Below are 15,069 nucleotides of genomic sequence, written 5' to 3' on the forward strand. Positions count from 1 at the left end.
TGTAGCAAGTTTTGATAGTGCAGTTCTTCTGGCGATCTGAAGACTGTATTTTTTAAGACAGTCTAGCAGCTATAATGCCAAACCACCCACACTAGGAGACAACATATGGCAGCTACTATGAATTAACATGCGGATAAGAAGCATATCACCTAGCGTTTTTAAAAAGGCTTGAGCGTTTATAGCCAAAACCTTAGAATCCAGCTACCTGCTCATCTCCCCACAAGGCACAAAACAGACCTTGCAGATAATGAGTCATGATTTAAGACTAATTTTGGACACATGTTGCATTGTTCAAAGGTGTTGGCAAACGGATTGTTATTTTATACTTGTGTATGTGTATATTGGTATGTATGCAGCTGAGACTCACAGGTGTGTTTATGGGACTTGTATTCTTTCCCCTCCCCTTCTGTAGGAAGCAACTGTGTCTACAAATAACCTGTCTATACTGAGCGGTGTTTGGCATTGCAAACAGTTTTGTGTCAAGCTTTGTGTCAAGCTTTGTAGAAATTGTAGTAGAGATCTAGAACAAATAATACTCTCAGCAAGGCAGAGTGGCTCTGAGCAGGCGGACTGTGTTTCTCCTGTACTCTTCAGGACAGGTGTGTCCCTGAATGTGTGTGTTCATGTGCATATGCATCGGCGTGTAAAAGTTTGAAATTCAGGGTGAGGCGAGTGTGATGCTTGTTTTACATCTGAGTTATTTGTACACCAGACTGAATTAATTTTGAGCACACGGAGGTGACATCGTGAATTCCAAAAGGGGTTTCATTTGTTAAACTCGTGAATAAAAGGGACACAAGAGAAATTCTTCCTGTAAACAATCACAAAATGTCAAGAGCAAGACACTGTAAAAAAAAAAATCCAATATTGTTTTATCAATAAATTATGCTTTCTCCTACATAGATCACAGAAATGGGACTTTACCCTGGAAATAGCAATATTTGATACCCCAGGCAGCTTATTCCCAGCTCAGCTCACACTTCAGTGAATACACTGATCGATTATCCGCGGCTTAACCAAGCCTTCTCATTTCCTGCCTTCCATTACTGCGCTCAATCAAGCCGACGGTTCTTTGTGGCCTGCCTTGTGCACTGAGATAAGCCATCAAGGCATGTTTCTATTAGAAAGCTCTTGTAGATGGAATAGTCATTAGATAACACTAACAGGTTTAAAGGTTGCAGTCTTTGTGTTGGTTCAGGTTAAGAGGACAGGAACCAGAAGGGCTGCCTTCTTGGGCTGTTGTATTTGAGGGACAGAGAGGATTAAACTGCACATCGCCATATTTAGTGCTTAACGTTTTTATTTCTAGCTGAATACTGATAGCTCTCACTTTTGACAATGCTTCTGTGTTTGCAAGAACTAATTATGTGTTAATATGCATGCATCCGAATTAAATAATCAAGCTGCAAAAATAACATCCATTTGTAGTAATAACCTCTGTATTTCCAAGCTGGGTTTTCTTGGCTTACAAATAGCTGATCAGGTTTCTTATTTAATTAGGAAACAGCCTACAAAGAGATATCCTGAGAACCTGGCATGACATGTGCTGTTGCATAGTGGGAAGAAAAATGATCCTTGCTGTATCTCTTCAGCTCCTGATTTCCAGAGTTTCATTTGTGCCCCCCCTCTGCTTTTTTTTTTTCTCCTCAGAGGGTCTGGTATGAGTGGTATTTATTTTTCTTCTTTCCTCCTTTTGAATATTTGTAAGTGTCAAAATTGGATAAGTATAAAAAGTCAAGGAGTAGAAATATGGGCAACAATTCAGCATGGTGGGGAAGGGGCAGGGAGGGCTGGGGCACAGCAAGTGGAGCACACCAGGCTAATACTGTGTCCTGGAGCGTAATTAGAGCTGTTTGTGTGAAATGAAGTGATCGTTTTGGGGGACAAACAATGCCCCAAAGCAGTGGGTTAATTTGTGGTGTTAAAAAAATAAACAGAATGTCCGCTGGCTTTGTGAGGCCGGAGCCTCCATGCTGCAATGCACAAGATGTTTATTTTGAGCAGTGGAGTGACTGATAAATATTGTAATGTGGTGTTAAAATCATGTAAAGAATTTGGTAGCTTGGAATTTATCGCAGGATTATGTTCTTCCTGATAGAAAAATGTCATTGTTGAAAGCCTGTTTGAAAGGAAAGATGTTCTCTTCCTTGTTTCTATTTTGCTGTTTGTTTCTTTGAAATGGGCACTATTCACTGACTCCAGCGTGCCCATCTGTCATCTCCAGCATTTGCTATATTGTTTCCAAAGCTAGTTGTGATTTAACATGGTATCTAAATAGGGCAAGTAATGAAGGATACTGCTTAAATCCCTCAGAGAGAATCCGCAGGACATCTGTGATCATTTGCACAATTTGGTTAGTCATAACCCTGGGAAGAGAATGTAGAATCCCTGAAGATACAAATTGTAATGTGCGGTAACTCTGTTTTCCAGTGTGTTCTAAAAGAAAACGGGCATCTTGGAATTACCACAAACGCTGTGGAAAACAGTACATTCATACTTGTAAAGAGGACTTACAAGATCAATTTTTTTCCCCCCTTTCGAAAGGAGAGGCTCATTTTCAAATGGGAGTTGACCAGATGCTTGTGAACTGGGATGCTTTAATCCATTTAGATTTTTTTCGAATTCTTGTTGAATGTCCATAATTGATTCATGCTTTTTAAAAGGAAGAAAAACCAAAACAGCAGCAACAACAAAACCCCCAAATGAGTCCTTATTTAGTACCACAGAAATAGACAATATTGTCATTTAAGGGGAGAACAGAGTTTTGTGGCACAGGGAATCTTTCTGAGCTGACAGACACTTTAAAGCACTTGCTGTTGCTGTGATTTCTGCAAGTCTGAATTTGGCATGTGCCTATGCAGCTTTTCATATGTAAAGGTGTAAAAAAAAAAAGAAGAAAAGAAAAAAAGGAACACGTTATGAACTAGGGGGCACTTCTTTTGTGCGCACATGTTTCTAAAATAAATAGTCTGCCACAGAAGTTGACGCCTTGACACCTATGAGTATAGTCTGCTCTGTAAATGACATACATATTTAGAAAGTTGGCTGAGAAAATAGCATGTCTAGGAATTTCTGTGCAATGAAGGATGTAAGTGTGACAAACGATTCTGACAGACATTTTATATTTTTAGGGGGATTGAAACTTCAAGTTAAGGCCCACAAAATCATGCATGTTGGGGCGTAGATACAGAAAGATGAAGCTTTTAAATTAATTGGACAAAAAGCAGCAATCATGGTAAAAACAGGTATTTAGGAAGGAGATCAGACACCCCCCCCTCCCCAAACCCAGCAACCCATGACCAAAACCAAACCGCTATCAGCAGAGCACAACGAGCAGCCTATTAGTATGTCAGCAAATTTTTAGTTGCCTTATTGTCCAGAGACTTTTCTGTAAAAAGTAACTCGCACATCTCCGTTGTAAACAATGACGTTTGTTGCTGCCTTCGTCGCATATGGAGGCGTTGAGTCGTGCCATGTACGTGCATTCTGTGAGTCAAACGACAAAGAGCAGTCAGCACCGTGGAGCATGTGCTGCTTTCTGCTTTGAAAGACAGCTCTAAAAATTATCAGATTAATTATATATGTACATTGGCCATGTTAATCTTTTTCCTGTCATCTATAATTAATTAAAAATGCCTATTTCGTAACACTTAGTTTTTAGAAGTTAAAAGCATAGAAGGTTGGTGCTCGCTGTGGCTTCATATCTATGCGTATAGACACCATTTGGATTGATTGTCTGTTGGTTTTTATAATCTGTTTTGGTCCTAATTTGAACTTCTTTTTCTTTTTCTCCGTAGTTTTTAAAGATCATTATTTTTGTTTCTGAAATTTAATGAAAGAAAAGCTGCTTTTCTGTGTTAAGAAAACCCCTGCAATTTCTTTTTCTTTCTAATCTTCCCCTTTGACGATGCCTCCCACCTACATGATCAACCTAAGGAAGTCAATACCATTCCCGTTGGCAGGTTGCAGTGCAGGGCAATTCATCATTTCCCTGAGAACTTAGATTCAGCCAGCCTCCTGAAATTCAATCTCATCCCCGTGTTCTTCCTGATTGTGAATCCGATTTCAGGGGAGGATATGTTGTTGTTCTCTTTCACTGTGCGGATAACTGCTAACCTCTGGAATAAAACACAGTGAAGGGAACAACTAGGGCATTGGGTGAGTCTCAGAACAAAGCTTCAAAATGGGAAATGAGTACCTGGCCATCAAATTAAAATGCTTGAACTGGCAAAAAGCTGCGGACTGTATGTAGACGTTATGCTTTCCTAAAGTATGAGATTTTGAGTGATGAGATGATGAAATAGTGCAAAGCATAGTAAATACATTGCACTACATAGTAAATACCTCAATTGTGTGTTAATGTGTGAATATTCCTAATAAGTTATTGTGTAATCCCCTGCTATTCCATTTTTTTAACACTTATTGGGGAACTTGGGTGTTTGCGGTAAAGCTGACAGGAGAGAGAGCGAGCAATAAGCAAAAACTTCTCTTTGCATTGACTGAACGACAAACTGGGAGGCTCTTGTGCAAGGAGGGGAGAGAATGAGGTGGTCCCTGAAGGCGGCAATTAGAAAAACCTCACTTCTAACCACTGATTTCTTCTATCCCAGTGTATCAGAATGCTTTGTAATTGTTGACCTTAGCCTCATCCCCATGCTACTAAAAGCCCTGTGCTCTTCTATGATATAAAAAGAAGCTGAGACAGTGAAGTTGATTGATGGCATCGCCATCTCCGTTACAGTCTTGGCCTAATTCAGCATGAACCTGTGACCTCCCAACTCACAGCTCTGTGATGCCAAGGCAATGCAAACATTTGGCAGTCTTGATCCCTCTTTTTTTGTTGTAATATAATCTCAGTGTATGCATATGCGGAGGATATACCTTCACACAAAACCGTTACGCTTCCAGAGTTCTTTCTGCAGAACCGTCCCCTCGTAGCAGAACCCCTGTAAGGTTATGTATGAGGTTGTACCTGTTAATTCATCACTTGCTGCTACTTCTGTCCGCTCCACGATTAGCTCTTTTTACCAAGATAGAGTAACTTGTTTCCCTTTCTCTCTGTTGGCCACTGGTTGTTGTTCAGACTTCTGGTGACTTGGTTTGTAGGTAAGTGTTGAAGCACCACCCCTGGCAGAGCACAGTGTAGATGTCTAGTCCTTCTCCTCCCTCCCCCCCCCCCATGTAATTTGCTGTTCAAAAACACCGCCACCAACAAAATTCCATGCTGTATTTTGTAGTCCTCCTTCGTGGTTGCATATACATATGTAATTATGCCTCCTTTACACTGCTCCTTGGAGTGGTGTTGTATTTGAAGAACACCCATCTTCAGTGGCACAAACCAAGAAGATCGAAGCATTAGCTTTTGGTGCTTGTTGTAAACTGTCCGTACATATAAGCGAGGAGTTTTCGTGCCACAGCGTGGTGCTTCGTGTAACACGAGGGCTGCTTTCTCCTCTCAGCTAGGAAACGCAAAGAGAACTTGCAGAGAAATGCTGGGTTCATGTTTCCCGTCGCTGTTGTGCGCAGTTCTTGTTAGCACTAATACAATTTATGAAGTCTTAGCAAGAGGGTAACAGAATGTTTACTTTGGTGTTTTTGTCTTCAGAATTCAGAGAGACTAATCGTAAAACCTGTGATGTGCAGAACTTTATTTCAGGGAAATAGAGCTCTGCAACCATGTTTTGCGAACAGCAGGCAGCAGAAATCAGTGTTGCCCCTCAGGTTTTGTCCTTTTGAGTTTTTTTTAATGCATTAGTCAAGCTTGTTGTCTTTGTCTGGAAATGTTATTAAAAATAATTTTAAAAGGGGGAAAAAAAAACCCAAACCAGTAGGTCCGGGTTTCTCCTGTACAGCACAAGTGTGCTTAGTATGTTCTTGAATGTTTTTTGAGGCATTCAGTTCTTGGAGCACATGTGGTACTGGTGGATTAGTTAACGAAGTTTTTTCTGGCACAATGCTGCCACTAGCAGTTTTTTTGTGGTATTACACGTGTTTTTAATCAAAGGCTTCAAGAAGTGTGTTCAATGGAAAGATTTTGATGTTGTTTAAGCAGAAAGGGTGGAAAATGCTGTAACAATTAGGCTGATGTGACCAGGAGAGATGATAAAAAACTTTCTGGTCCAGTAACCTGTGATTTAACTTTTAAATGTAAATGTAAAAAAATTTAACAGCAATTTTAGAAGGGTCTGGAGAGCTGTAGTCCAGAAAAAACAAACAGGGCTTGCAGTTGCCTCATTCTGAAAGAATGTTAATTTCCCTTTAGGCCTTCCTCTGTTTCTTCAAGTGTTTTGGAGCAGTAGAAAGAATGGAGTACCAAGGGTTTCAAAGATAAACTGAGGCAGAGAGTCTGTAATAACTGATCTAAAAATTCTCTTTTTAAGTGGTGTTTACGCTTCAGTTTCCCTCTGAGAAGGAACAAACTGGTTGCCGGCTTCTCAAATGCAGAAGGACCGCTTGAGGAATAGTTTTGTGTGAATTTTGCTGCTGGTTTTGTGAGGCCCATGAGCAGCCCGAGCCTGTAATTGTTGGGATTGAAGTGCAGGGCCCTACTCTTTGTGTAAAAGAGTGTAATAAAGAACATCCACAATTGTGTCTGAATCCATCTGTCCTTGGGAAAAAAATACTAGTATCTCTTGGTTACAACTGTTAAGAATGGTTGCACTGGATTATATTACTATTGGTATTCTTATTTTTTTCTGTATTTGGCCATAAATACTACTTGTTTGTAGAAATTAGCAGACTAAGATCATGCTACATGAGGCCAAAAATTCCAATCCTTTTCTGATCCCTGCCTCTTCTCTTGGGTTAGTTTTTTGTGAGGGCTCAGGTTAGTATTTGCCTGTCAGATACAGAGAGAGATACAACTGCGGGATGATGCGGTAGGTTCTTGTCTTTGTCTATTTGAAAGTCAGTCATTAGCACATTGCCCTTGTTTCATTGTCACAGAAATACGTTTTCTTCCCTTTTGGGTCTTAACTCAGGTTTTCTGTAGTCTGAAAACAAATTTTATACTTTAGAAGATTGTGTCAGATATGGTCTGATTGCCTTTTTAGTAATGCCTTTAGACCTTCTTTTTCAGAGTAAACGGGACCACCTCCTTATGAATGTCAAATGGTACTATCGCCAGTCTGAAGTCCCAGATTCAGTCTATCAGCATTTGGTTCAGGACAGACACAATGAGAATGGTAAGTTAGGCTCCGTAGAGTAAGGCCTTCTTTACTTGTACTCTGAATTTTAAGTTTTAACAGTCCGGAAAGCCAGAGCACTTTTTTGCATAAGGGTGTGAAGCAAGGACTGTTGATGAAAACAATATGTTAGAAGATGGATGATAGTGTTTCTTACCTGCCTTGTTTGTTCTGACTAGTGTATGTCCTGTAACCGTAGCTATAATCAGATGCATTTCAGGTATGGTTTAAGTACTGTGCTATATTATACTAATGCTTCAAGAGACACTAGAAAAGAAATAACATCGAATCCTTTGTAGGCCTTCTGGACACTACTAAAACTGAACTGGCTGAAGACTAAGTTGTCTGAAGAAATTGTGAATCTCTTCTATTTTTGTGATTCTGCCATAGTGTCGTGAGAACTGTTTTTTACCTTCATGCTACCTTATACGTTATGAATACTCACTGTGATTAATATTGCAGTAAGTGATGCAACTGAAGGACCCATAGCTGAGTTTCCCTCTTTTCTCTTTGGAAAAACAAGTGTCATCTTGGGTTTAATAGAAGCAGAAGAAACTTTAGTACATACTCCACTGTCATTTATCTCTTGCCTCTAGGGGAGACATAACATTTGCTTCTATTCTTACCAGGAAATTTCCTTGAGGCAACTGTTAAAATTCTGAAGAATCTCCAAGGTGAATTGTGATGATAAAAATTGATGCTTGAAATACGGAACACAGCAACTTTTTGGTTCATGACAGTACAGAGTTGAGCATCCATTCTCCTTTTTGCAGGCATTAAGGATGTTTTGCATGTGCTTTTAGCGAAAGCTGCACAAATCTAACGTCTTACTAATTTATTTGAAGCTTCTAACAATGGAGTTGTAGGCACAGTGTCAGAAAGTGAGGTTTTTGGTAACATGGCTGCTTTTTTATGTCACGCCCTTGTGCACGTGGAGAAGTATTTTGTGTGTTCTTCAGAGGGATTACAAAGAAGTAATGGAAAAAGTTGTTTTCCAGTTTTTCGTTAACACTGAGAATTTTCTATATTTGAACAGGAATTTCAACATTTATCTCACAGCCAGAGCACTAAGCAGTTAGTACGGTCAAGATTTTGTTGAAGATTTGAGATTAAATATGCAAAACAACCAAAACCTTAACCCGTAAACCAGAAGTCAGTGAGTGATTAATTTATTTGCTTAGTTCCTTGGACCTAGGGGTGACCACTTCTGGTGGGCAGTGGGTAAGGTGTGCCATCCAGTTCCCCTAAAAGCTCTTTACGTTCAGCAGTTCTTTAGGGCAAGGGAGAATTCACGTAAAAAAAGGGTATCACGTTATTTCCATACACTACAGGCCATGTAAGCAATCTGAATGTTTGTCGCCTTAACGCTGAGGAGCGTGTATCTAAAACATCCTCAGAGTCTTACCTGTGAAAAATACCTGCAAAATGGCCGTGGTAGATGCTTTCAGACTACAGCTAATGCGTTGGTGGTTTTTTGTTTGTGTTTTTGCTTCCTGGCAGACTCTGGACGAGAGCTTGTTATTACAGACCCGGTTATCAAGAATCGAGAGCTCTTCATTTCAGATTACGTCGACACTTATCACGCTGCTGCCCTCAGGTAAGTTGCAGAGGATGTGGTGCAGTGTCGCAGAGGTGGATGAGAAAAACCATACCGAGAGGTGCTTTCTGGTTTTGTGTGGGGCTCATTAGCATACCGCTCAGCTTCCTCCTGGTCTCCTGCAGTAATTAACTTGTGTTATCTGTTCTCACTCAAAAAGAAGCTGTAATTCTACAATCTCATTTTAATCTCAGTTAATCAGCGTTGCTCAGAAGATATTGTTTCCCGTTATTGCTGGTTCCTGCAGAAATAGTACCCTTCCCTCCTCTCTGTTAGATTTCACTATTAACAATGGTGTCTCCTAGTAAAGTGACTGTTCGGATGTTGCCCTGATTAAATTGCGTTAAAGGCTTTTGCTCTGAGGCACTTGTCATTGTTGCAGCTCAGCCAAGAGCTCCATTAAATAGCAGCCGTACCGACAGGAGGTAATGGACCCCGTATTGTTCTCTGTGCTGTCGGCTCTTCCCTGGAGCTTGCTGCTCTCTTTATTCACTAAGTTTTCAACTTAAGTGGCTAACCTTTGACTAGGCTGAGGGGATACACCGTTACTTAAAAATGTTTTCAAACAGAAACAGTGAGGTATTATTTTTCAGCACATTTTTGACGTGCCAAACATGCATGGATATTGTCAAAAGGCAAACTGAATAATCTCCCTGCTAATAATGCTCAGATGGTGTTTCGCTAGAACCATCTGGAGACAGTTTTTTTGTTCAGAGTCACTTTGCTGAAGCCACTTACTTCAAGACAAACTAGCTGCGACTTCTGTTACAAGGGTGGGAAGCACTCTTGGATTTACATATTAGACTTTTTTTATAAGCTCGGAAAATTCCAGTGGTGTACTATAATCTCTTGAAATTCCACAGTGCCTCTTCTGAGTTACAGAAGGTCGCCTTCCAATTTTAAATCGGCATGCTTAGAAACAAGCTAGCAGGAGGTTGGCTGTCTTGATGGAACCACTCCTGGAAATCTTAACTGTCTGCTTAAAGAGAGAAAAGCTGAAGTATGTGTATGGAATTTTCCCTGGGAGTACTTTAACTTCTCTTCTACATCCTTTCTGTTTCCTTCTTCAAAGAAAATATAAAAACGGAAAGATAAAGATGGAATATGTGTGCATACCAAATGAACTTGAAAAATAACCTTCTCTTCTCCCCTTCCATGAAGAGTGAAGGCTGCACAAAGACCAAGCTGATCACGTTCTTAACCCATCTTGTGTTTTATCCGCTGCCGTTTTGTTCGGAAGTGCATAAGCGCCTTTCAGATCACTCTTTTGTTTCTCTTTGTTGGCATGTGGTTTCACTGGTGTTTTATTGTGTTCTGGACTGTTCGTACTTTTGATAAATCTTACAGGCTCGTAGACGGTATCTGAATGTGCTGGTAACTGAGAGAATATACTTTTGCAGGATAAAGATGTTTTTGCTGAATCTTTTCTCGCAAATTGTCATTAGTACACATCAGTAATTTTCAGTATACAAGACAAGCGTAAGGGTAATTGCATTTGATGCTCTCGTGGCTCGAGAACATAGAGTAGGCAGAATATATTGTGATGAGTGAAAGGAGGGTTAACAGGAAATTCTAATTTATTATTATACGAGATTATTTCTCTGCCCTCTGCAAGCAAATGGCTTTGGTCACACAATGAATTGATGACAAACAAGGAAATAAAACCAGTGATTGTAACTACCAATCTTCTGCTCTAACCAGTGGAAAAATTTAACTAGAGGATACTTGTAGATCCCCATGGAAGCGTGTAATAAAAGTTACATCCTTTTTACCTATATGGTAAATCTTTGGGGTAATATGTAATACTATTTGTGTGAAATGCTGTGAACAAGATGTACTGCTTTCATGCACGTAGATAATACAGGCTTATCTGGAAAACACTTATTAACTGTCAGGTGAATTATTGAAAGGAAACTGAGTATTTTTCCCCAAAATACTCATAAAATGGGAGTTTAATGTGAAATATCAAAACAAATACCCCTTCTCATTTTCCTTCTTTCTAAATGACTAAACTAGGAAACTAGCTTCAGCCACCAGGGAAAAAATAAACATTAGTGAACAAGTTTGTCTTTCAGCGTTTCTGTGACGTCTCAATTACAGACCTTGTTAATGTTCCATTGCAACCTGGCGTGACCTGGGTGAAATCCGGTGTCGCTTTGTCCTTTGCCAGAAGGGCAACTGACTGAGAATTAGGCAATCGCAGGGACAATTATGCAGCCTCAGCTCACAGGATCGCTGTATTGATTTTTGTCTGAGAACAGCGGGCAACTTTATTCATCCTTCGTCCTTCTGGTATGTTTTTTCCTCACCTGTAGTAGTCGATGTTGTGTATCGGCGAGCCCTGTTGCAAGGCGGAGTTCTTAGTGGCTGTTGATTGGTAAGCCTGTTTGAAGCGCTTTACCATGAAAAGGTTAGGAAGGGAAGCAAACTTAGCATTTCACCTTTCTAGTGTGGCTTTCCAAGTACGCCATGCTTTCAAGCTCGGCTGAGAAGACGAGGCAAACAGATCCAGTATTATTACAGGCCAAATAATTATTCATCTTGGTGTACTGGTGGCAATAGCACTCTTCATTCTACTTTAACCAAGGCTGGCAAACCTTTTTAGAACGTTAAGTAAGCCCCATAGCAGCTTATTTATAATAGCAAATACTATTCAGTAAATAAAAGTGAAGAGAGATGCTATCTGTATTAATGCTAGAAAGCTTGACATACTGAAAAAGAGCAAAATCTTGTGCTTTGTTTATTGCATCGAATCAGGTTTAGATAAAAAGCACTAACTCTTTGGCTGTCTGGCCCGTTTGTCTCTGCCCGCTTCTAATCTGATTTACTTGGCGGCAGTAAACTGCGGTGCATTGAGTGGCAACACACGCGCAGCTGTTGAACACTAACAGTCCAGCAAACCCTTGAGGAAATGAGATGCAACTTCTTACAGCTAGTCTTGATGCTCACCCTTAAGGATAATGACTTCATCAACAAACTATATTAAAAAAAATATTAACAATCTGTTGTAGAGCAAGCTAATAAATCCTCTTTCCTCTTTTCTCTTTTTTAAAATGTCTTTGTGTTTTGCTTTCTTATGTATAAAAGTAGAAAGAAGAAACTTGTCTCTGTTTGCAGTTTGCATTGTTAGGATCGCAGCTTTGCTAAAAAGAGCAAGCTTTGCTTTTATTCAGAAGTGTTATTAAACTGGAGTTATATTTAGCTTTCTAAATAAAAAGCTGATTTCCCAAATAATATCAAAGTAGTATTTTTGAAGCTTCCTTAAAGATTGTGATAGACTGCAAAAACTTTGAAAATGTCTTATTTTCAATCCATACAGTAAGGATTGTATTTCTGGGGTAGATATTTTGTGTTAGTCTGATGAAATTTGGGCTCCTCAGGACTGTGTGCTGGCTGCATGAGAATTAATGACTGACTGTGGAACACCATCTGAGACACTGTGGCTGAATTTCCTTCCTTTTCCACCATGGGAAGAATCTGCGTGGTTATTTGTTGCAACAGGCTTATTTATGAAGTTTTAGACAATTATGAGAACAGGAGGACGTCTGTGGCTTAAACACAGATTGCAGTGGCACTTAATTAAAATAGCTGTTATTCAAGACAGAATTCTAATGCCGTTTTCCCTCTTTCTTTCAGAGGGAAGTGTAATATCTCCCATTTCTCTGACATATTTGCTGCTAGAGAGTTCAAAGCCCGAGTGGATTCATTTTTCTACATACTGGGCTATAATCCAGAGACAAGGTAAGTGACTTTTAAAGGCAAGCTTTACCACTGATCTGAGCCTGTAGCAAAAGGAAAACTACTCAAGGGAAGAAAAGTTAAAATTAAGTGTGATGCTGATAGGAAGGTGGGGTGGAAAAGAATGCGAGGGAGAAGCTGCCTCTTCCTGCTGAGTGTATGTATAGGAGGAAAATAAACAGTAGATAACAAAATTGTGCCAGCCATGCATGTCTGGGTAAATAACATACTGCTTCAAAACAAGGTTTTAGAACTGTGAAACTTTTTAAAGGTTGCAAACATTAGCAGGAATTCTTAGCTGTCTCATTGGCTAAGTGCACACCCCTCAAAATATTTTAAAAAATACAGTCACATGTTCTAGTAAGCAATGTTGATATTTACACCCTTAAGAAATCAAATGGAAAGTTTTTAAGTGTGGGAATTCATGCTTTCATGTGTCAATATTCATATAGGGTCCCATATCAATAATTCCTAGTTTATGCTTTGCTGGCCTTGAGCAAATTAGAGGTACAGAAAGAACTTTTTTTGGGGGAATGAATACCTGTTTGAAGGAGGTATGTTCAGCATGCTCTTTCATTTCACAGTTCTCTGAATCTGCCTGGGAGTAGCCCAGCCAGTCTTTCAGTTGTGTTCGGAAAGCAAAGCTGATGCTAGACTGTACCTTCATTATTTTTCAGGTCCAAACCCTAACTCTTATTTTTTTCATTTATGTAGTTTTGTAAACACAAAGAATGCCTTAAAAATACCAGCTTTAAGGAGCATGTTGTCTAGGGGCGTATTTCTACGAGCACTTGACTGGAAGAATAGTGACGCGTAACAGGGCTCAGCAAGGTCTGGGCTGACTGAAAGCTGTATTGTTTCTTTCAATGGAGAAAACATAATTAGCTTGTGGACCTTTATTTCTAGAGATATTGTTGAGAAAATATTTTCAGTGGGGATTAGGTCGCCATATCAATAATAAATATTTGAGTTGTTACATTTCAGATGTATTGTTTTCGATGCAGGTATGAATCTTTATGCTTCAGGGCAGAGCCAACCACTAACTGCTCACGGTTAGGAAGGAACTCCCTGTGTGGGCACATTATTATGTCCTTGCCTGTTTATGAGGCTTCCTGTACCTTACTCTGAAGTGTCTTAAACTCTCCATATGTCTGAGGCAGGGTATCGGACTAGGTGAACTCCCTTAATCGATTCAGTTTACATTCACGGCAGTGTTTTGAGTGTGAGTCCCCAGGAGGCAGTCTTTCTAGCGTATGGTGCTGAGCTCTGGGGAAAAAGGCATGCAATCCTATAAAATTTTAAAGTACAATATGTTAAAATGTTTTTGTAACCTCACTTGCCAGACTGCTAAAAAAGAAAAATAAATACACAATGGAAGGCATTGATGAAGTTTGTCATGATACACCTCGCGGATATTCAGCACCGTGCTTGACCCCTATATTTAACTTTGTCGCTTTTCTTCATTGCGTTTTAGTTTTGGGGGTGTGAATGCTAAATGAACTATTTGTATTAGCGTTTAAGTTCTCTGTTTAATAGATGATTTATCGTATGAAATGCCGTTTATGTGAGTTGTCAGTGCAGTTTTAAATCTACTTTCTGTGTAGAAGCAGCTGTTAATTCTTCCAGCTATTAGAAAATGACTGAGCCTGAAAAGATCAATGGAATGACAGAGCATAGCACTTAGTGATCAGCTAATTACTCAGACTAGCCGCTCTCAAAATGTAGGTTTTTATTCATTTGCTTACAGCCAGGTTGTTTTTTCTCATTTTTTTAACTTCAGCTCTTCTAGTCTGTGTTTTGTCGTTGAATAGCGGTAGGTTTAGAATAAGGAGTTGAGTCTAGCTTGCTTGATTATTTTTGACCTGTGTATTTGCTATGGCTTTACAGCGCGTGCTGCTTTGAGTACCTAATTCTAGATTTATTTTGCTTTTGGAAGTAAGTATTGTAACACAGATTCCATGGTGACCTTTTGGTGGTCTGTCTATAAAAACAAATCTTTGTCTTGAACTTGGATCTGCTTTTCTAATACAGGGTTTTGTTTCGCATGGAAAGGATGGAAAATGTTTACGGCAGCTTGAAGTAATATTATGCTGGAGATAAGGTTCTGAATACTGCAGTGTGACCCCTCAACTGACTTGTAGACTTGTGTGATGGGATAAGTTCTTAGCCCAAACAGGCTGGAGCTGCGGGTTGCAGCTCCACAAATCTAGCTGCAAAGACAAATTTCTGTCTGAGTGATTTTGTGTTCAGCATGAGATTGCTCATATACTTTTCCAGGACTCACAAATGCAGCTCAGCTTGTTGGGAATCTGACTATTCTCTATGTTGTCATGTGTTCTATTTGCAAAACAACTGGCAGAAGTCCCAGACCCCCAAAACCATCCAAACCACTGGTGTGGTGGATGTGTAATAAGCCCTTTTGTTCTTGGAGCGCACAGTGCTAAAGTGAAGTACGCTTTGTCCTTTCTTTTCTATTTGAAAGCTTGCTGACTATAGCTTTATCTTGGGAAATATCTACCATGATCCTGTTGTTGATCATTGTGTGGTCTG

General features: G+C 39.7%; 1 protein-coding gene across 4 annotated transcripts in view; it reads left to right on the forward strand.

Moving 5' to 3' along the window:
* RERE (arginine-glutamic acid dipeptide repeats) overlaps positions 1-15,069 on the forward strand; it is a 254,957-nt gene that overhangs the window by 121,088 nt on the left and 118,800 nt on the right. For all 4 annotated transcript variants that reach the window (XM_075114260.1, XM_075114261.1, XM_075114262.1 and 1 more), the window contains exons 4-6: positions 7,079-7,184; positions 8,685-8,781; positions 12,418-12,522. In XM_075114260.1, coding sequence (XP_074970361.1) covers positions 7,079-7,184; positions 8,685-8,781; positions 12,418-12,522 — 308 coding nt within the window. The remainder of the gene's footprint in view (positions 1-7,078; positions 7,185-8,684; positions 8,782-12,417; positions 12,523-15,069) is intronic.

This window comes from Phalacrocorax aristotelis, chromosome 19, assembly GCF_949628215.1.
Source record: "Phalacrocorax aristotelis chromosome 19, bGulAri2.1, whole genome shotgun sequence".
NCBI classification, from domain to species: domain Eukaryota; kingdom Metazoa; phylum Chordata; class Aves; order Suliformes; family Phalacrocoracidae; genus Phalacrocorax; species Phalacrocorax aristotelis.